The sequence below is a fragment of the Grus americana genome, chromosome 1 (genome assembly GCF_028858705.1).
Source record: "Grus americana isolate bGruAme1 chromosome 1, bGruAme1.mat, whole genome shotgun sequence".
Taxonomy (NCBI): domain Eukaryota; kingdom Metazoa; phylum Chordata; class Aves; order Gruiformes; family Gruidae; genus Grus; species Grus americana.
The window spans coordinates 30,481,380-30,505,097 of NC_072852.1; the positions used below are offsets into that span (position 1 = coordinate 30,481,380).

General features: G+C 37.3%; 1 protein-coding gene across 1 annotated transcript in view; it reads left to right on the plus strand.

Annotated features, from left to right (window-relative positions):
• BMT2 (base methyltransferase of 25S rRNA 2 homolog) overlaps window positions 1-23,718 on the plus strand; it is a 35,630-nt gene that overhangs the window by 6,897 nt on the left and 5,015 nt on the right. The window contains exons 2-4 of the mRNA XM_054817167.1: window positions 5,572-5,713; window positions 15,091-15,264; window positions 21,116-21,230. Coding sequence (XP_054673142.1) covers window positions 5,572-5,713; window positions 15,091-15,264; window positions 21,116-21,230 — 431 coding nt within the window. The remainder of the gene's footprint in view (window positions 1-5,571; window positions 5,714-15,090; window positions 15,265-21,115; window positions 21,231-23,718) is intronic.

Below are 23,718 nucleotides of genomic sequence, written 5' to 3' on the forward strand. Positions count from 1 at the left end.
AGAAGCTAGTTTACTGTTTCCAGCAAGTAAGTGAGAGGCGGTCTGAAAAGGCTAAAAATGAGATGGATTTTTTTTTTCATTCTACAGTGCATTTCCATCAACAACAAAAAAGAAAGCTCAAAGATCTTGCTAGGCATTGCTATGGCCAGCAGCCTGTCATCTCAAGTTATCTAGCATTGTCATGGACACCTGTTAATTGTGGGGATAGGTTTGCTTTGCACAGTGAGCAATTCAAAGAGTTTTATTAATACTATTGTACAAATATGAACATGCTGCTTTTGCTTTTGTCTTTCAGAGTTAGTTAATGTATTGAGCTTATTTTCTCTTCTTACCAGTTGTAGTTTTCCAAAATGAAATAATGGCTGTTCTAATTCCAGTTTTCCTTAAGTCTTAAACAGCTGTTTCTTTTGAGGGGAGTTCTTGCTTAAGACCTAAAACCTCATTGCATCTACCACAAGTGCATGGTGTCAGTTAAATTTTGGAATGCAAGATCTTGTTTGGTGATGGATGAAGTATGTTGTACTTGGTTTTGAGATTGTCAGAGATGACTGCACTGTTTTTTTGAAGGACACCGAGGGAATTAAGGAAAATAGTAATTACAAAACCTGCTTTGTGGGTGCAGATAGTACCTTTAACTCTGTGATTTAACTATTTTATTGCTTGCTAAAACAGAATGTTTCAAATAATTTGTTTGGGTTTTTGTCCCATTCTAAAATGAAAAATTCTGCCTTTAGCAAAACTGACCTGTTTTTTATATGCAGAGGGTTGTGTTTTGTTTAAAATACCAACTGAAATGATTTGTTGAAGAATTGACTAATTTTTTCTATTTATTGCATAAACATGCCTTAAATGACAATTCCATTTAACACTCTATAAAGAAATGTCTTAAAAAAAAAAATCTAGGATGGAAAAAACCTGGATTTTGTTTTTAAAAAAAGATTGCCTGGAGTTATGGTGTTGGGATTGTCCCACCAAGAATGGCAAACCTGGTCTTCTCACGCTGTGCTGGGGACCTTTAATGAGATCTTGTAAATAAGTGTGGAATGAAGGGAGTTTTTACTGAGCTTATATGATTCTTTCTTCTTTATTAAAAATGTTTTCAATTGTTGAAACTTACACCTAACGTTAGATCTCTATTGCTGTTACCCACCATTAAAACTGTCTTGTAATTAGGATCATTTAAAAATAACTTTTGCATGCCTGCCTCTGTGACAGGATTTGGTAACTCTTGATTACTCTGTGGTTTAGTTTGGGGGTGTGATTTGGCTATTCTTGGGCAATATTAATGTGGGTGGAAAATACTTAGAGGGATTCATCTGTTCTAGGTAAATAGTATTGGATTTTTGTTATTGCATTAGAAAAGGCTGTGTTAGGAAGAACCTACGAGTTGGTCAATCATTTCTTTACTGACAGAATTGTTGGAAAGAGGTGGGCTTTGGGCTTTTTGTTTTTACAGGAATAGCTAATCTTCAAGGTGAAAAGTAGGTAATCTATTCATTTCTAGGCAATTCTGGATAGAGGGGAGAACAGACATTAAATAATTTTAAAATAGTGTCACTGTAGTGATTTGAGAGGTGTGTGAAACTCCTGTTATGAGCCAGTCTTGCCAATCACATTTTTCATCTGGACATTGGCATAACTGGTTCCTTGATGGAGATCTGAGGTGTATGAAGATCTCTGAAGAGTCAGTGCTCAAAACAGGTTTTAAATTGTGTGAAAGGTGATCTCCAAGTGCATAGTAAGTGTGTTCAGTACCCTTAAACTTTATACTATAGTAAGGTCGTATGTGAGATGAAAAGTTTCATGAACAAAAATGAATATTAACTTTAAGATGTAATTGAAGATGCAAGACTTTTTTTTATTCCTTTAGATTAGCCTACCACAAACTTCTGTTTAATTTACAGCAATATGGATTGCTCAACAGAAGATTTTATTTATATTATTTCTTTAGTAACCATTAGTTTTGTGGTGAAACCTTCCTGCATATTTTACTGCCTTTTTGGTTACACAAGCAATAATTCATAAATAAATGTTTAACTCCACTAGAGTTAATACAGTATTGGCACATGGTTTATAATGCAGTGTTTGAAAAATTAATAAACAGTGGATTATAATGTATTGTTTGAAAAATTTAATACATAGCTCTACTGAGTTCTGGGTATCAGTCTGAAACTGGATGCTGCAAGACCTGTTGTAGTCACTACCTCAAAATCTCAACAGAGAGGAACCCTTATTTGCATTTTCAACTCAACGTTAGTGCAGAGTTCCTCTAAATCTGAAGTGCCTGTCTGTGCCTTCTCAAAGCACACTCTGGAGAAGAATGTGGGGAAAAAAAACCCCAAACAACTCACTACCATGGTACTTGCTCATGGGAAACTGGACCTCAAATGCTTCTTTAAAAGTCCCTGCACAATGTTGCCAGTATCTTAAGAAAATCCTTTATCTGCAGTTGTTTTGGAGCTTACATTAATGAAAGGGCAGACACATGGGCATCATATCGAACCCAGTATTGACAGTGGGTTAACAGCAGATGCTTAGACAAGAGTATATGAGAAGTCCTGCTGGAGTATCACTGTATGCTTGCTTACCATTCTGTCTTTCAGTGATTTCATGGTCTAGCAGCTCCTGAGTTAGCAATTGCATCTTCAAATATGGAGTTTGTCATGGATTTTCTTCCTTTAGCTTAAAGTTCATGTAGCTGGGCAAGCTTAATTATACATTTTGTGAAGAAACATCTTTTTTTCTTCTTTCTTTGAAGCTGTCCTTTTATGTTTTTCTTGAATGTCCCCTCTTAGAACAACCAGAAGTTGTTCCATATTTACCTTTCCTGTGTCACTCGTGATCTTGTGGAAGTCTGTCCTCCTCTGTCTTCATGCATCTTTTTTTAGCCTCTATTTAGGTGTTCCTCATACAGAAGCTGTGCTGTATCTGTCCCATGTTGCCATTTTCTGTATCTCTAGACCTGCTGTATTGCTAGATAAAAACAAACCAGAAGTGCACACAAAATTGACTTGATATAGGATGTATGATGGAATTATTTTGTCATTAATTTTTCACTTTTGTTCTGCATGTCTCTCCTAATAGTCTGTATCATTCCATTTTATTTTTGTGTCAGCTTGGTGCCAAGAAGCTGTTACTGTCATAGGCAGCTCTGTTGTAACTCAAAGTTCATGTCTTGGAGTGCTGGTAGTCAGCTCCCGGTCTGTTGCTATATATCTAAATTTAATATCCCTTATCTGTGGACACTTTTGCCGCTAATCTGACTTTGAGAGGTGCAAATCTCTGCCTTGTTCAGAACAAAATAAGAAGAGTTGCTACGAGAGCAGCATTCAGTGTTCGGAGGCGTTGCTGCTTTGCAGTAAGAAAGGACTGGCTAGTTAAGAACATCTGGTCTTTGCATATTTCTTCTTCCCCAACTGCCTTATTTCTTAAGTTTTAAGGAAAAGTGGTATTTGGAAATAGAATAATTGCTTAAGAATAGACCAAATGAAGTAATGGACTAAAAGAACAACAGTATTAAGTTTGGGATTTTGTATTTGTGATGTTTTCCCTCAGTAAGTGTTCACTAGTTTACTTTTTTCCTTTCTAATTAGCTGTGTATTCTTCAAACAAAACTTTAGCAACTGCATGTCATTCGAGCATTTCACAGTTGTCTGGAGCATGCAGTAAGATTCAGAATATTCTGGCAGAGAAACTATGAAACTTTATCTAAATTGCACCAGAATTAATTGGCTTTGAAAATACACTTTGAACTTGGCTACTGCTTTCTGGCTTGGTGCTGTATAGGTTCTGCACTTTGGCAAGAGAAAGATTCCTAAGAGTGGTGCTTGTTTTTCCCCATGTGCTGATGGGACACCGTCTATACCCTTTCTTGCTCTCTTTTGTCAGCAGAGTATATTCTGTCCTGCACGATTGCTTCTACATAAGGCTCTCCTGAAAGCTCTGGAAAAGTGACCAACAAGTTTTAGCAGAAAGCCTGGGGAGAGGGGTGTGCCTCCAACTTGGGTGTTTCTCTGCTCTGGTGGTCAGTTAGTGACCACACTAGTGTCTTTTATTATAAAGCATATCTCTCTGAACTTGGATCGTTTGGGAAATACTGAGGGATACTACTCAAATATAATGCTATAACTTTTTTTTGTCCAGTCTAATAACTTTCTCATATATGCTTGTTGAATAGCAAGCAGAATATGTGATTTCTTGCATAGCTTCCGTATTTTGTTAAAGCTAAGTCACGTCCACTCCCTTCCATCTCTCACCTTCCATCTCACACAAGGGAGTATAAACACCTAACTTTAAACATGACTCATTTTAATGATTGTACAAGTGTGCTAGATGATTGTTTTTGAAGAGAAAATTGGTGTGACATCCCTAACCCAAACTTAAATAGGGAGTAACCTGGATGGTTGGTTTACCTCTTCTAAGTATACAACTACCTGTACTTGTCCATCAAACCCAGTCTTGCTGTAAGTGAGGCGAGGGATTGCTGATGCTTTACACTCATGAGGCGGGGGGAGGTCGCCACTGGAAGAATTCTGTTATTACTGCCAATTAAAAGAAAGTATATGAAAGAAATTGCCATTAAGTGGGTTAGAAACAGAAATCTCTTACTGATATGAGAAGGGCAAGGTCATACTATAAGCTACTTTCAGGCTGTAGCAGACATTAGTAGTTAGCACAATGTACACGTTTGTGATTAAGAAACACAAAAGGAATTAGTGAAGATCATGCCAGTGAGCACATATTTTTCTTTCTTAGGGCAGAAATGTCCTTTTAGTAAGGTATACCAAGGATTTGCACGCTGTAGAAACCACAATAGGAATTGTGGCTAGCCACCACTAGCATTTATCTTGTTTTTGTTTATCAGTACATTATGTAAAGCAAGCTAGAAGTGGATACTTAGCAGCAAAAGAGGGAAAATCATCGTGTTTAATTACTTTGAAGTACCAGAATTTAACCTGCAAGACTTCTTTTTAGCAAGGTGAAAAGCATGAAAATAAGTCTGTCCCTGGGGATCAGCAAATTAATCTATCTGTGATTTTTCTGACCGTAATTGGTTTGATTCTTCAGTACTGTCCCCTAGAAGCTAACTGACTGAGACTGGCTAGATCAGGCAGACATCAATGAAGGCTTCAATTCCTTTTCCAATATATCCAAAGAAATCTATAGTCTAAGTTAAACTTCGTTTTGGCATTTTTGCACATATCCACAGCACTGGCCATGAACATGAACGCTACTAGGAAACTTTTCAGTCTTTCATTTCTAAAATTTGTCATGCACAGAAACCTGAAAGCAAAATTTCCCAGGGACTTGAATTTCACAGGACAACCTGAACAAAATCAGTATACTGAGAATATTGCTAGTTTCTCAAGTACTCGATAGCCCCTTCCTTCTCTAAGACCTGGAATTCTGTGTTTGACTAGAGAAAGGGGACCTTGTTTTTGTTTCAGGCAGGTAAAGTAATCTCTTGGTGCATTATGTAACTTCTTTTAATTGGAAGATGGAGATTTTGCCATGGAGATAATGAAACACTTTGTATCTAATGTGCAATTTTTTTGTTGTTGTTGTTTTTAGTGGGAGACTTTGATAAGATCTGGCGTGAGCACTGTGAGGATGAGGAAACTCTGTGTGAATATGCTGTGGCAATGAAAAACCTTGCAGATAATCACTGGGCAAAAACTTGTGAAGGGGAAGGCCGAATTGAATGGTGCTGCAGGTAAATCTTAACACATTTGAAAGATGCAATTGCATACTTCTACTCGCAATTATTTGTAATACAAGGTTTAAGCATTTTTTGGGCTTTTTTGCCATTTTAAGATTTCTTCTAAAACATGTTAGTAATTTATTGCTTCCTAAAACAAGTACCTTCCTGATGTTCCAACTTACTAAGGAAATACAGGTTATGAAGTGTTTTGTTATAAGGTGGCCTTTTTTTAAAGTATCTTCAACAAACAACTTTTTCCTCAAACACTGAAGCTGTTTGCAGGTAAACCTATGAAGTGATTTTCTATGCATTTGTCTGAACCTAAACTGAACAAACACAGAGAGTGTAGCTCAAGTTTAATTTTCAGGGCTTTGGTTTGATTTGTGTGTATAGTATTGTTCGATCTTTAAATGCAAATCTCTGATGCTTAATTTCAAGTCTTAATCTTAACTTTAACCTCTGTGAAACTTGTTTTAAATGGATTTTAAACTCTTAAATTCCTGTGTCATAAACATCTAATTTTTATTGGGTTGTCCCAATAGCAAGGTCATGATCCGAGTTCAGCTAAACTATTTCAATCCTTGAGGAAAATAAACTTCTGCAAGAGGAAGGTTCACTTGGGGTTCCTGCATACAGTTGGCATCCAAGGCATACCATGGAATCTGTACAACAGGCTACTGTTGAAATGTAACTGGGAAGAGAATTGATCAATGGTCTGTCCTTTGGGAATGACTTTAGACAGGCGAAAAGTAATGTTGTGTGCCCGTCTGTAGGGTGTTGCAGTGTGATGAGCAAAAGGCAGCAAAGAAAAGTGGGCATGGCGTTGCTAAATTTAACCTCATTACATAAGTCCTTTGAGTCCGTAAACAAACAACACAAAACCAGAAGGGAGGAACAACTATGACACAGTTGATCTGGTGTACATCTTGGTGGCAGCTCGAGCTGTTCTATGGCTTCTGGAAATGGAGCAAGTAATAACAAGCTGGTTTCCTTTATGCCTACACAGACTCTTAAATATTTGAAAATAATTTCTTTAAGTATCAGTCTTTTATCTTTTAGCTTAAAACCCCCAAAAAAACTAGTTAAGTGTTTCTCTGTAGACCCTTTTCTGGACATTTTCATGTATACTTATCCCAGTTACAAGAGAGGTGAATCAGTTGGAAAGAACGACACCCAAAAATAGACACAGCATTCCCCTGGCCTTGTCAGGGATAAATAAAATTAAGAAATATTATTGAGGTTGTAGTAAACTCTTGTTATGCTGCTGACCTTGTTTGGTGGGTTTTCTGTTGGTTTTCAGTGTGGGGTTGGTTTGTTTGTTTTTGTATTGGTGTGGCATTGATTTATGCTCACTTGTGATCCCCAGCTGCCCATTTCTTTTTTTATAGACTTCCTCAGTGGCTAGTTGTTTTCTTGTATTTGTGCTACTCATTACTTTTATGGAAATGCTGAAATTTGTACTTCTTTTTATTAAATTACATTCTCTTGAATCATACTGAATTGTAATTGGTGGACTTGGCAGTGCTAGGTTAACTTTTGGACTTGATGATCTTAAAGGTCTTTTCCAACCTAACTGATTCTGTGATTTCTTGCAGTATCTTCCCTCCCACCCCAGCTTGGCATAGTTTGCAGATCAGTTAAGAGGAGTACTGACTGTTCCCAATGTTCAGGTTATCTGTGAAAATACTAATTGTACTGGACCCAGCAACATTGCTTGTTATTTTCTTACAATGTGATTGGCAGCTATTATGTGAAACTTTTTTCAGTAGAGCTGTGTGCGCTTACTTTAAAGTAATTTCAGCTAAACTGTATTCCCTTACCTTGTGGCAAGCTTCTCTGTTACCCTGTAGGACAGGGTAATGTTCCTTGTGGACACAGTTGATGGCCTGTGTATTGAAATTGCTTTGCTCTGTGTCTCACTTGTTCTCTGTTTGTAGTTTCTACAAGATTTACAAAGTAAACATTTAAATAAGTGTCCAGTTCGGGCCTTGCAGCATGAACTCATATTAAAAAGAAAATCCACGTGGTAAGAGACACTAAAATGCTCTCAGTATAAAGCTTCAATTAAAGCATTTACCTTTTCAGTTTGCAAAGCCAAGGGGTCAGGAGTTTTACGTCTAGAAAAGAGGCGGTACTTTTCACTTTTGTGTGTCTCAGATTAAACCGGGGCCTGGATGGCTAGATACCAGAACGTATGAGATTGACTTTGTGTTCTGCAATTTTTTGTTCCTTCTCAAAGGGCCAAGAGGTGTGCCAGACAGATGGCAGGTCCCATTGTTGCTACTCCTCCTTGTGTCTGGGTGCATAATTGCATGCCAAAGACCTTGACTTGCATGAGACTCCCCTGAAGGCTTTTGCTCAATGCTCTAACTGTGTCACCGTGATAGCAGGAAGGTAGCTGATGTATGAGCTGAAGTTTAATTTCAGAGTGGAGTGCTGAAAATACTTGGGAACCACTGGTGTATACCTGCTGAAGGAAGGATAGTCTGGGCTATTTTGTTTTTCTTTGAAGAAATATCTTTTCCAAGATCTGAAACTGAGAAGTGGTTTTTCCACTAGTTAAAGAAGTTTTATTTAATCTTTTCTTCATTTTTCTTGTATTCTCTTATAAACAGGCATCTGATAAAATAAATCAGAGAATGCAGAATAACCACTAGAGAAGCCATGAGTATGTCTTGGGATCGAGAATACAATTTTTTTCAGGGTTCCCCTTTTGAAATTCTCTCTAGCTATTTAGTTGAAGCCACTGGAAAAAATGCTTATTCTGATAGTAATTGTTAAACCAGATGACATACAACTTACTATTTTACTTCTTAATTAGTTGTTGATTTAAACAAGCACATATCCAAACTTTAGAAACTGTAAAAGATGGAAAGCAGTATCTGATAGACTGTGCTGATGACCATATGCTGCATTGTATAGGGCCAGTTTTATGTATTGTTTCAGTGCAACATTATACAACTTTTAGCTGGGAGGGGAAGGGGAAGAGGGGTTAAAACTTTCTCCTTTCCAGTTGCACTTAAAGATCCCCTGAGTGGTGGTGTAAAAAGCCTGCAACACTCAACTGTCCTTCCCTTATGTTCTTTTTGTATCTTTAGAAAACCAAATGCAGTAGCACATGGTATTTGGAAACTAACATTTCTGTTTCTTTTTCCTTTCATTTCTATTACAACACAAAACTTAAACCAAAATAGGGTAAGATGATGTTTACTCTGATTAATAGTCCTAACTTAATTTTTGCTGGCATAGGTAGGCTGATGAACCTTTGTAGGGACGATGAATACCAGCCTGTTCTGGTTCTAGTTAGAACAAAATAAGCTAGGCCAGCAGGTTTGCTTTTTTCTGTTGCTTTTGCATTAGTGTTAAGACTTGTGTTGACTTGGCTATTTTTTAAATAACAAAAAAAAATTCTGCACTTCTAACTTAAAAATAGCTATCATAACAAAGCACTATTTAGACCTGCATTTTTTTAAAAAGTCTTTTGACTGTTTCATGAGCAAACCAAAGAAATATGGACTTGATGAAGTTACTGTCAGGTGAGCGCAGAACTGTTTGAAAAAAAACTTGCAGAGAATAGATTAGAAGTTTATCTTAAAAATGTGATTTACTGAGGACTCTGTCAGTGTCTGTCCCAGCATCCATTACTAATCAATATTTTCATTAGCAATCTGCTAGAATAAAGTATCTTTATTAAATTTTCAAATGAGATAAATCAGAAAAGAATTGTCACTCAGAGAGGATTAAAATTAACAGTGTTGTTAACTAGACCAAATATTATCAACTATACAAATACAGGTTAGGGAGTAATTGGTTCTGTCAGGCTTTCAGAAAAGCATTTAGATTCTGTAGCAGGCCACAAGATGAATATGAAATAGTCATGGGATGCTTTTGCAATAAAGGCAAATATCATACTGCAGCATGTTAATCAGATTGTCCACAAGATATGTAAAGTACTCCTCTGGCTTTATTTAGCATTGCTCTTAGTCAAAACATCACCTTGGCCACTGCATTTAAAAAATAACAAATGGCAGCTCAAGTTCAAGACAGATAAAGAAATTATTAAAAAAAAAAAAAACAACTGTTTTTTTCCACAAAAGCCGTGTGGTTTTTTTTTTTCTAGAAACTGCCTGGAGCTGTCTAGTCAAAAGAAGAGAAGGCTAAGTGATCTCTTACAGGATCTTTGAGAATAACAGATCTCTGCTAGAACTGGAAAGTTGATCCTGTTTGTGTCTGGAAGATTGAATGAATGAATACGTTTGAAGTCCTTTCAAAACCGTTGCAGCTTTTCTTGCTGAATGCAGTTAGTCAAGCAATTCACTTTCAGGAGAACGGAATTAAAAGGGAGGTGGCATAAACAGGAGGAGGAAAACCATTTCAAATAGAAGAAAGACTTAATGTTCATTGTTCATCTTTGATAATACTTGGTTCTGACAAAACTATATCTATTTGAACACTAGAGCTAATTAGAGCAGTGATCATATGATAACTGCTAGCTATTTTTGAATTCTTGGAATTTGCCAGTAATGAAAGATATTGCCTCCAGAAGCTAGCTTGGGGTGGATGGGTGGACGCAACACCGGAGAAACATCTGATTACAGACTTAATTGTATTTCTCGGAAGGAAAATGTCTCAAAACCCTGGAACTGAGACCATGTATGAAAAATAAAATGGAAAAATGTATTGTATACAAGTTAGTCAACTTGAAGTTTAACAAAATATAATTATGAGAATTAAAAAAAAAATCTAGTACTTTAGATTGAGAAACCTAGTGCTCTCACTTATGCTGAATACAGGATTTCCTTAACATAAAACTGGGTGCGTATGACAACAGCAAAGTATTTTCCAGTCCAGAGGAAGCTTTTCTGCTGTTCTAGGTATGATTAATGGGTATAAGGGAAATTGAGAATTCTCCCTTCCTTGATTTTCATGGGAGGCTGGGAGGTGGATGGGTTAAACCTATAGAAGAGTTTACACTTTTTTTTCAGGCCAGCAGCTCTGTCAATTGACATTAGTAAACTTATTCCTCAATGTGTGGGAGGAGTGGAGAAACATTTTGCAGCTCTGAAGGCAAGCATGTTATTTCTTTGTACCCTCACTGAGCATCATCTTCAATATTAAGTTTTGGTTAGTAAATATTGTAAGGAACATAAGTCAAGCTCACCTTTTCTTCATTATAAAGCAGAAAGAAAGAGATGGACTGTGTCAGTTCTTAACCTGTAAAACTGGCTGCTTGAAACCCTTGAGTATTGATAACAGCTATCAGAAACTGCTCTTTGCCATGATAAAAGCTGACCACACCAACTTTCATTTAGCTCATTATTACTTAACGAACTTAATGAGATTATATTAAGTTCAAATAATTATTACTTAAGAGAACTAACTACTGATTCTTTCATGGCTTTTAAATTTCATATAGTGTTTCTTTGGCAATTCCCCTCTCCTTTTCTTTAAATTATATATTCTATTGAACCCCTTGGTTTTGGTCACTGTATTTGAAAACAAAGCTTCTCTCTCATTGCTGGAGAGTATTAAGAAATGAATATGTATTCATATTGGCTTTTACTGAAACTTCCTATATGTGTCCAGCCCAAATGGCAGAGCAGGGGAGTCAACTTGAACAGGTTGTTTACCATTTGAGATTAAGTATGGAAAACAAATTTCACTAAGGAAATACCCAGATGATTTTTTTTTATTATTATTTATTTTTAAAAAGCAAAGACTTGCACTGGACAATTCACCTGTGTCTCTGCCAGCAAACTTAAACAGTTTAGACCCAAAATGTTTATTTCACAGTTTGTGTAAACTGTAGCAAGTGTTAGCTCAGGTAGCTCAGTACATTGCACAGTTCTTCACCAACAAGTATGTTAATTGTAGAGCTAATATTGTGTCATCACAGACTGAAAGTTTCAATGTCAGTTAAAAATGGAGCCATGACAGTTCTCAGAATTATAAAATAGATTCCTTAATTTTATTTCCCTTTGTAGATAATTAAGGGAAGTGCTGTTCATTACTTGAGACAGTTGTTAAATGTAGAATCTTATATAGCTGCATATTCAAAAACACAGTGTGATCGATGATGGCTTTTAATGGCCATGAAATGTGTGGCACGTAACTTGTACATCACCAAGTTACCATGGGATAAACTACTGAGTGCATGACCTCTGGTTAGGTACTGTGCAGTGACTGCCCACGTGCTTACTCTTACCCCATGGTATGCGCGAAGTCTGCTCCCATGAGTACATAGACAGCTCCTCTGAGGCCACAGGAGCCAAAAGGGCAACATGTAGCTGTCCTGCCAGAATTACTGTAACTTCAGAAAGGCATGAAACGGAGATAACCATCAGTGGTTATGAAGTGCAGTGTTGCCTGCGTTTTTTTGTTTGGATGGCTGTATTTGGTGGGGTTTTTTGGTTTTTTTGCTTCCTTGTGGTACTGCACAGGTGTGCAGGCTGGCATCTGAACCTGAAGAATTTTACCCAGTCTTGGGCCTTCTGTGACTCCGGCCCCTCCATCCACCAGCAAAAACCCAGGAGTAGAAGATGCTTCTCCTCATGGTTGACTTTGATAGTGTCCTATGTGCAGACATGGAAGGTCAGTTAAGAAGAACATAGAATTATGAGAACTCAGTTGACAAGATAAAAAGGGGTAGAAGGATGGAAAAAATACTGATCTGCACCAGTACCGAGAATGAGGAAGAAATGGCTTCTCAGTGACAAGAGGAGCTTATGCTACACTTTACAAGTAGGTGGTTCTCCTGTGCAGCAGCTCATTAAGTGTCAAGCAGGGCAACACATCAGCTTCTAGTGAGTAAAAAAAAGGTTAACAACATCAATAGTTGAGGAGAAAAAACAATACATTCTCCCAAGGTTGTGAACTTTTTGATGTGTTCTGACTGACATGACAGCATCAATGACAGTGCAACACTATTTAAACTGCCATTGATTCTGGATGTTTTAAGAGATATAATGAGAAAAAAAGACTTAGAATAAAAAAAACCACTGCAAGATGCTAACAAAGTACCAAGGTAGCTGATAAGCAGTAAGGAAAAAGATATTTTTTTCCCGAGTTTCATTTCTTTGACTAAAGGATACACAGAACTAAGTAGTTCTAAACTGATCATATGCTTATAAACAAATAATACAATATAGTGTAAAATACAACTTTAGTTAGCATACCAGCAATAATTCAAGTCTGTTTCCTGGGTTCTCTTTTGTTTACTGATGTTTTTAATCTCTCTCTTGCTAAGTTAAATGATTGGCTCCTTCTACTTTGTCAGTTTTAGAATTGTTGTCTTTCCATACCTGCAGTCTCTAAGTGATGGAGTTGGTATGGTTTCACAGTCTATTATATCTGGCAGTATTGCAGCCTGGACTGCTATTCACGCTTCTGCATGCGATCTTACTCCATACTGTTAAGATGTGGATTTTATTTCTTTATTCCACCTAGCTTCTCTTTGTTCTGAAAATAGCTTTGGTTAGTAAGGAATTCTAACTTATTGATTATAAATACAGTGTTTACTGAGTTTATTTCTCATATAGCTGTCTTTTCTGCTCTAAGGTTACTGTCTGCATTTTAGACTTTCTATGTTTAGTGCAAGAATGCCTAGGGCCTGCTTGAGCCAACAAAACTTGTTTGTGCTTTGAATTTGTTAGATGCAGGTCAGTTTTGATCTTGAGGTCCTGTAAGTACGTCAGCACGGAAATGTGTCCAGGAAAACTTGTTTTTTTTTTCTCCCTCACAGCAAGAATTAGTAACCTGGACGTAATGTGCTACTGTAAATGCATTTACTGATTCAAGGTGGTCATTTCCTACCAGCTTTGGAGTAAAGCGACTCCTATCTGTACCTGTTTAATTGTGTGTGTTTCCCTTTAAGAAACTCAACTCTAATGACTTGTTTTTCCCTTCACATCTTATATGGTGGAAAGACTGGATATATTTGGTGCCTATAATATCACCAACCCTTAGATAAGGCCTGTGTATTCCAAGTCCTTGTCTCTGTGATTTAAATGCAGCATTATACCAACAAGTCCTTTCCTGAATCTGTGGTGTAAAATACTGTGGTGTTATGTTCTTGATCCTGGTTTGTACAAGGTGTTATTAAACTACACTGGAATTCATGTTTTCTGGAATGTTTCCTTCAAACCTCTGCAGCTTTGTTAGAGGAAAATTGAGTGAGTTTCAAGAAAGTATCATAAAAATGGGTTGTTATGAAAACATCATTCAAACAAGTACTATTTTTGTTAAACTTTCCATGCAAATACTTGGCTGGCGCATCTAATTAAAAATATTGCTTTGTGCAGGGTGAGTCAGGCTTTTTAATTTCACAGCAACAAATTGTTTCCAATTCTAGTTCTGTTTTGTGGACAAAATTCAGTTATTCTCGAACATAATGCTTGCTTCTCATACGCTAATGCTGACTACTGGTTGAAGTATGCAGGTGCAATTTAACTTTTTTGATAACATTCATTCCTTTACACTGGTTAACATTTCTGTTCAAGTATGACTAGATTATTTTTTTCTGGTTCCTATTAGCAAAGTAATTAAGTATGGGAAAAAATTTAAAGCTAAACTAAGTTTTCCACAGTAATACAGCTACTGCAGATGTGTTACTTAAAATCCGAAAACACCTTAGGCAAACTCAATTAAAATTAACAACTGGTGTATGTAAGTCAGCCCATAAGCCTGATTATGTTTCTTTTCCCCCACATTATGTGCTTTGCAAGACACAGATGTTTCAAAAGCCCCTGCATTTATGGGGAGCTAGTTAATAACTCTTTGGACTTAGTGAAGAACTGTGATGCTCAGGTCACACCTGCAGTTTACCCTCTGGTGATATTCTGACAAGACTTCTGCTGTCTTGCTTTAGAAGGCTATCCAGATAAAACTATTTTGAATCTGTTTACTCAGCTGTGACTTATGGCCTAATTTTTGGAAATAAAACACCACTGGACTTCAACTATGTCTTTGGGTGTATCGCATCTTTCCTAAAGCTCATTTAAACTGAAAGAGGGTAGATTTAGATTAGATGTTAGGAAGAAATTCTTCACAGTGAGGGTGGTGAGGCACTGGAACAGGTTGCCCAGAGAGGTTGTGGATGCCCCCTCCCTGGAAGTGTTCAAGGCCAGGTTGGATGGGGCTTTGGGCAACGTGGTCTAGTGGAGGGTGTCCCTGCTCATGGCAGGGGGGTTGGAACTAGATGGTCTTTGAGGTCCCTTCCAACCCAAACCACTCTAGAATTCTATGATTTACCAAAGTTGCAGTAAACCCCAGATTTGTTTAAAACCTGACAGCACTTGTATCTCTTAAACCTCTGTCTTGTGTCTTATCTATAGTAGTAACCAAAAATAGCATTCTGTTTTTCTGGGGAATTTTTCTTTTTGTCTTTTCAGTGTATGCCGAGAATATTTTCAGAATGGTGGGAAAAGAAAAGCACTTGAGAAAGATGAAAAAAGAGCACTTCTTGCTTCCAAGACCACTCCAGCTTTAAATGTTCCCCAGACTCCCAAGATTGAAGATCCCTTGCCAAACTTTGGCTTGACAAATCATGAAGCTATAACGGAAGAGTAAGTTTTACTTGTTTTCCGGACTCTTTTTTCCCCTTCTGTGTGTGATAAGACCTACCTGGACATTTTCTCCCCATAACATACTAGATCAATGTGATGTATTTTTAATAGTTAAGAAAGGGCACTTTCATGTGAACATATATGCATGTTTCAAGAAACACTTATGTTGTATTATATCTTGGTGGATGCCATAAAAAAATTGCTTGAGAATGACAACTTAGTCATCTTCATTTAAGCATTAGAGCAATTTCACTTTTGTATGTCATTGGTGTGAAATGCAATTTATATTAAACCTTGAGGTGAAATAAGGGAGACGTTAATTAAGTTAGAATCTAATGGCTGTTCAGCATTGTTGAAAAGTCAATTGCTTATGTAAGTACTAAGTGCCAAATGTAAATATCAGAGTACTTAAAACTTTCTCTTCATAAATAATTGCAGAGAAACTCTTGATTCCAATTATACACTTCAAAAGCAATTTTGAATTATAACAATTTTAAATGTGCTAGCTTTCTGATGACTGGCTCTGCAGAAGTTGTAGTATCCTTGAGGTGTTTTCTTAATAACAGTTTTAATTTTGTTTTTGACCTTCTTCACTCAAGTAAGAATTTTATTTTTGGCATTCAGGAGTAGCTTTATTTCAGTCACAGTCCCATTCTCCTTTTTTCCTAAATAACATTGGTCACACTTGTGGCTATTCTATGTATGACGGAAAGAATTTAATATTTTGCAAGTATAATGGCATAATGAATGCATAAGCATGTTATTATTAAATGTTACACTTACAACTTGCTTCATATTCTTTATAGGCCAATTCTTACAACTGTCTGCAATGAGTGTTTGTTCTGTGGAGAGATTTTTCTCATTACTGTAGCCCGTATTCTGTGAACAGCACTTTAAGTTAGATACTGTATGAGTTAGGAAAGGAATGAGCATGTTACTAATTCTATGAGCAGATGTGTCTGTCCTTACGATCTGGTATCTTCTGTGGTTTCTCATGTTTGTAGAGTAACTTGCAAAAGGCATAAAGATCCCAAATGTGTATGTGGTTGAACAGTTACATGCAAAATGAAAACATTTTCCCTGCTGTTGCTCTATTATGACAAGACAAAACAGATGCTTCCAAAATGTAGTAGCTTCCCATAAGCTGGCTTCCCCCACCGACTCCTGTTTAGTGCTCATTTTGCTAAGTCAGCCTCAAAATGTGAATACGTGTTTTTAATGAGAACTGCAAGGCACTTTCACACAAAGGGCTGATGAGATATTAATACCTTCTGACATCTCGATAATGCTGTCATTTTGTTAACACATAATTTTCGCTTTACTATAAATAGCAGCTTGTTGGTACTTGTTTGTTTAAATCAATAGATTTGATGATCATACACCACTTAAAGTTGATTTGTCTTCCAGTGAGAGGCCTTGTCATGATAAAGCATTAGCTCTATCTTTGCATGTGCTCTATCTTCATACTTAGTACAGAGTTTATAATGGCCGTTGCAGAACTAACTTCACATGAGTTTCTTCTTGCTGCCAGTAGTCTGTAGCCTTACCTTTTATTCTGACTATTGTGTATAGAAAGTAGTTAATAGAGAAGTTTTTATTTAATAATTTTAAAAGTATAGTGAGTGATGATTACTTTTATCTTCATTCTCAAAACTTTAAAAATAAATACATCCATAAAGACATACCTGGCAAAGGCAAGAGTCATAACATTGACCTGAGTAAGCAATAAATGATAGTAAGGTTTTTAGTTGCTATACCGGACCTTAAAGCAACAAGGCATAGCTGTTCTAAGTTACTGCCTAGAGAAATCAAAATTCAGTTCCTGCTGCATGCCTTATAGAAGAAATCAGAGTTTATCAGAATAAAAATGGATTGTGCATGACACAAAGCATACTTTCCTCCTGAAATGCTTTTCTACCATGTCTACACTGATCAATTAGTGAAGTTTTTGAATCTTGGTGAGGTCTTGGTAGACGGGGTATGGGGGAGCTTCCCTCCCACGCACTTGTTCAAATACTGCCACTCCATTCTGGTCATGTAACTCTCCAAGTAAGAGTGTGGCATTGTCTATAGGTATGGTTAAGCCTGTGTCTTTTTGCTTTACTCTGGTAAGCGTGAAGACAATGATTTTGTTCTTCCCATATATGATCCTCTCTGAAGGAGTAGTAAAAACAGGTTGCTTTTGTAGGAGCTCTTTCTGAGCTTACCTTTACTGGCAAGCCATTGTACAGGAGCAAAGCTAGCTCAGGAATGAAAGGTCCTACAGGTAGTGAAAAAGATGCTGGGAGGTGTGGAGAGAAGTAGGAAGCACTCAGCCAGCTCTTAAAGGCAATGGTACGAAACATCACAGGAACCAGAAGTGCAAAGTTTACTGCAACTCAAAAAGTCACTCAGCGACTTTGGTGAACCTATTTCCAGTTGCTCATGTTGCTCACCTCTTTGCCAGATGAAAACTGGTGAGTCTCACAGAAGTAATTAATGTAAACAGTCCTCGTTTACTTTCGTCTGTATGAAAAGTAATGTATTGTCCACAGTATGTACTTCCATCCCAGAATGAGTTCTTATGTCTCTAGCATTACTACTGTGCCTGTTGTGAACCTGGACATTAAAGTGGCACAGTCTTGAAAGATAAAAGAGCCTGTTATCTGCTTTTAACAGCTACTCCCTTCAATAAATCAGTTCCCCCTTTGTTCTCTTTTTGAGTATTGTTTCTCCTCTGTCAAATCAAGCAGTCTTGCTTTTTATCCTTAATGTTAAAAATCACAACCTTTTTGGTATGGATTCTTCTCAGGTGCTAGTTCAACAGTCTCTTAAGGTACAACCTATGATTCTTCTTTCATGTATATCTCAGCAAGCTAGATCTTCCCATTGGATACCTTATGAATGTTACAAAAGATTTGAGGCGTACCAGTGTTGCCACTCAGAACCAGATGTATAGCTTTGTTCTGCTCTTCTGACAGCAGCATTCTGACAGCTTCTGAATTTTGTTCCCCTCCCATCCTTGATAAATAATAGAGTAATTGAAAACTGTAAACTAGGAGATCAGCGCTTTAAGCGATTAATTTCAGAGATAAAGTGACTTTCCTTATGGTCATATAACTGTGCTCTATTTCTATTTACTTCCAAGAGAAAATGTGACTTACCTGTATAACATCTAGTTGAATAATATGTGCAATTTTAAGGGGCCTAATAATCAAGAGCTGCAGTGCATTTATTAAAGTTCTTGAGATAAACAGGTGCAAAAATGCACTCATTCCCTGGGTTATGTACACTTCTTTACCACTTTAACTATTTTTTTTTCCTGCAGTATTCCTTACTGCTTTGTTGTTGTTATGAGTACAACCATGGCTTTGTTGGACTCCATTGGCCCTGTAGATCTGTTTCTGAAAGTTTTTGCAGTTATCTGTCTCTCTAGGGCTCAGTCTTTCCCAGAAAGATGACAAATGATATTTTGGAGATGCCAGTTGGAATTGGCTACAGAAACTTGAAGCAAAAAGCAACATTTGCTTGCTGGAAAGTTAGGTCATTCTCCTCCCTGTGAAAGCTGTGAGTTCGCCTTTGTTTGTCTCTGTTAATGGATTTTCGGTATTCTAAGATCTTACAAATCATGATGGAAACTTTTAGATTTCCACCCTGTAAATGATCCAATAGAAAAAGCTTGAACTGTTGGGTGCTAGTGGTCCAAGGGGTTACTGTTGACTAAGCTGTATATTTTCTTTTTTTTTTTTTTAAATACATGGATGCACTCATCAAGTTCTTTTAAAGAAGAGGCAGATGTAAAGTGTGCACTAGCGGACTTGAACAGAATTGTTTAACTCCAGCACTTACTGGTTTGTTGCAATTGCAAAGAAAGAATAAACAGCAGGGGCCTCCAAATTCAGAATGCAAGGAAAATGAAAAAATAAAGAACAATGTCTTTGATTTTAGGATGTATTTAGTAGCTGAGTTCTCGATATTAGTGATAACTGAATGCAACATTCAAGTTCTGATTCTTTCAAGAGAGATGGCATATCTATCAGGTTAGACACGCTAAGTGCCAGGACGAGGCAAGACATTGTAAGTGATGACAAGATACCTGACTGCCAGTACTTCTGTACAGGTCATTGATCTTATCTGATGCTACATTATATATACTGCTAACTGCCTTAGATATGAAGAAAATGCCTATGGTTGCAAACTTGAAGACCACAAATGTTGCTCGAGGCATTGGTCAAGGAGACTGTCCTTTGGAAGATAAGAATTCTTTCAGAGGCAAGGCAGCAGTCATTATTCTCAAAAGTTGCCAGGCATCTTTTTTTTTTATTATTTTTTAAACTATTTATTAACTTAAAGAAAAGAGCAATGATGTCTTTATCTTCATAAAGGCATTTCAGATTGGTTTTGCAGTTGGTCACAGATGATGTCAGAGCTTCCCGAGTAAAGGCAAATGTCATCTGCCAGTCTCTAGCATATCTTTTGCTATGATACATAGCTTCCACCAGACAGTACAAGAATATCCTCTCTTCATTTCTTCAGTCTGCTATTTTCTTGCTGATCTCCCACTCTTACAGTTTTTTTACCTCAGGAGGTTTTGGCTGAGATTATCATGGGCCAGTTTTTCAATGTGTGATTGTTTTGGGTTTTGATTTTGGTGGTGTGTTTTTGTGGTTTGTTTTTCTCCCCCCTCATTGTCCATGATATTTTGGAAGGGAGTATGTGCATCTCTGCAGCATTCTGGAACTAAAGTATTAAAGTGTCCTCAGCAATCTATCAACCTCTTTCAGTCCAAGCAGTAAGTCATGATTTCTCAAGTTAATCCCCCTTCTTTTTTTTTTTAATCATTCACCTTTTGTTGTTTGGTAGCATAGTTAAATATATAGCATTACAGCCATTGGCCTTCTTACCTATAATTTCACCCTGAATAGTAGGGTAACCACATAGTGGCAGATAAGGAGATAGTGGTTTGGGTTTTTTTGGCTTACTAAAATGTTCTCCAGAATTCTTATGGAATAAATCTTCATTTTTGAGTATTTCAGAAGTGTTATGATTAGGACTCATTCTTAAACCAGACGGCTATTTTCGACTATTTCTCATTAAAAAGCTTTTGGATACTCCAAAAGAAAACTGATTGCATGGCATGCAATTGACTTTTTTTCACAAGTAGTTTTGAGGGAATACTTCATTTAGATGTTTGGAATAACTTCCCTACAACCTGGGCAGCCAGCTCTGCATAAACTGATTTAACTCTTTCACACCATCCATTGAGAACAGAATTGGAGTGAACCTCCAGCATTTTAAAAATATTAGCTAACTTAAAGCAAATAATTTTTTTTTTCAGGGAATAAATAAATGCTTTCATTTTTGTATATTTTTGTTTACCTTGGAATAATACCATTATGTGTTCTCTTGTCTTTATTAAACTAATTATGGCACTTGACTTCAGACACCCTTTAAAATGGGACTGACAAGTAGGTAGGTCATGAAGTGTTGTCAGTTTCTCTTTTAAACTCCTGAAACTTCAACTCTGACTTGTGTGACTTCAACACCAGTAAATACCACATAAAGGTAAGTGGGAAACACAAAGCAATAAAGAAAGCCTGTCTAGTGGACATGCAAGTTGCCATTTTAATTTCTTACTACAAATTAATAGTATTACAGCGGCTCTGAACATAAACTTTTCCACTTGAGGACCATCTGCTTTATTGATGGAGCTTCATTCTTTAGGTATCTCAGCAGTTCAAGGCATTCACTTCTCGTAGTCACTACTGTGGTGTTCTATGAGAAATTTTTTGCATTAGTTATCTGAAATTGTAATTCAGAATATAGCTTCAAAAATAACATTCGATACAACTGTATTCTTGCTGCCTCTTAGATTGCTCCACTCTTTGGGGAAGATCAGATTACTTGATGTTGGTAGCTGCTTTAATCCATTTCTGAAGTTTGAAGAATTTCTGACAGTTGGCATAGATATTGTTCCAGCTGTTGAGGTAGGTAATGTTTGCTCAGTTTAATATAAATTGGATTCTCAGATATTTTGGAATGCTTCAAAATGACTGTTAAAAAAAAAAAAAAGTATGTTTAATATGTAAGTGTGTATCCTAAGTATCTGTCTCTTACTATATCCTTTCCCATGAACAGGCGCTGAACTGTAGTTGTGTTTTGTTTTAAAAACCCAATTTTTTTCAAGAGTTACGCCTTTATAATGCAATTGTGAATCTTTAAATTGGAAAATCTTAGTAGCCATCTTTTAATGGCATTTCAGATAAATCCTTGCATTTTAAAAGGCATATATGAAAATTGAGTAGGCTTATGTTTCAGCATGAAACTCTCAGAAGTTGCATTCGCTGACAGAAGGAAATGATCAGTGACTGTACTTGGTGAGTTTTTCTGGGGAGTTTTATTAACCAGAATTGCACTGTAAGGGGGCTTTTCAGTTTACTGCTACAAGTATTACTGAACTTCTGCAATCCCGAGGACAAATTTATCAGCATTTTTGGGGTACGTTGCTTCATTTGCTCTTGACCCAACTTTTGTCAGCCCTAATTGTCATTTTGCTTGGCTGATAAATGCTAAGTGGAATGAAAATGAAAAGATCCAGAAAGGAATGCATTTCTGCCAGAATACAGAAAAACCTTTGGCCATACACATCTTGATCCCTTACAGTTTAAAATCAAACTCTATTAAAATCAATGGCCTAAGGTAACCTTCTCTAGAAGTGGAGAGGTGAGAAGTGTACGAGTACAATAATACAGTTAACTTGAAAGTAGTGTTCTCTAATTTAGTCCACTAACACCTAATTTATATTTTTGTGTATATGCTTAGAGATAATGAAAGAGATTCTTGAAAAAAATCTTGAGTCTGAGAAATTGCTTTTTAAAGCAAGTCAATGTTAGTCTCATCTGAAACACAAAAGCCATTTTGAGTGGACTCCATCTTGCCTAACTTGAAGAATAGGTATCAGTTGCCCAAACATGATTGCCTTCCACCACTTCAGAGGCTGTAGGACATCTGCATAGGGCTGTTGGGCATGACACAGGATGTAAAGGAGACACATGTCACTGCAGTGGCAGCCTATGGCATCTAACATGGTAATACTTGGCAAGTAAATTTCCAGCTAAGACACATAGATCATGGGTGCCTACATCTGAGGTTCTCTGTTCCAGTTACAGTCAGTGGAGATCTATTAAAATAGGCAGTGAAACCTAAATGTCTGCTGTTTCACAGTGAGGTGAACTGTGTTTTGACCTTGTGAGCTGTATTGACCAGCTCTTCAGAGACTGTAATGGGTGCCTAGGCACCTGCAGATACATGAGCTGAATCTAATGAGTAATTTTTGGGTATGCATAGTTAATATTCTGCTATCTAGTCTATCGTGCTGTTTTCATAAGAAAATTACTTTTGTTTTCATGAAAATCAATTTAAATGTACAGTTATGTAATGGTTTAACCCAGCAGGCAGCTAAAATAACTACTCATGCCCCTCGCAATGGGATGGGGAAAAGAATTGAAAAGAAAAAGTAAAACTCGTGGGTTGAGATAAAGACAGTTTAATAAGACAGAAAAGGAAGAGAATAATAATGATAAAAGAACATACAAAACAAGTAATGCACAGCACAATTGTTCACCACCCAGAACCAATGCTCAGCTAGTTCCTGAGACACGCTGCCTCCCAGCCAACTCCCCCAGTTATATATGGAGCATGATGTCATACAGTATGGAATATCCCTTTGGCCAGTTTGGGTCAGCTGTCCTGGCTGTGTCCCCTCCCAGCTTCTTGTGCACCCCCAGCCTTCTCGTTGGCAGGCCAGCGTGAGAAGCTGAAAAGTCCTTGACTGCTTGGCAAGAACTAAAACATCGGTGTGTTATCAACATTATTCTCATCCTAAATCCAAAACACAGCGCTATGCCAGCTTCTAGGAAGAAAATTAACTCTGTCCCTGCTGGAACCAGGACAAGTGACGAAAACCATTATGGGAAGACTCCCACAAAGGTTACCGTGGATGTAATGGAGGAATGTGAGTAATCCAGGCCAGAACACAGGAGAGGGAGTAGTCAGGTAGCTGCAATTTCTGTGTACTAACCAGTTCTTCAGGCTCTCTCCCAGTATAAGGGAACGATAAGATAATTAATTTCTTGCCATCTGACATAGTACCATAGCTTGATGATAGGAAGTCCCCGGAGTGCTACTGTACAGACCAACATAGTTACTGAGAGACCTGTCTCGGGCTCACCAGCTTCTCTTACTTCCATTCTCTTGGATGCTGTGGTGTGTTCAGGGCACCTTGAAACCTAGCTAGCAAGCATTCTTGGAGTGACACGGAGTACAGTTTGTGCACTCAAACGCATCTGCTGGAATAAGCTTAGGCCCACCTCCAAACCAGAATTAATAAGCCCTGACATATTCAAGATGACTCTACTTTGAGCTGCATCAGCACCATAACCTCCTGAATAAATTTATCTTTAGGCCAGCAGTTGC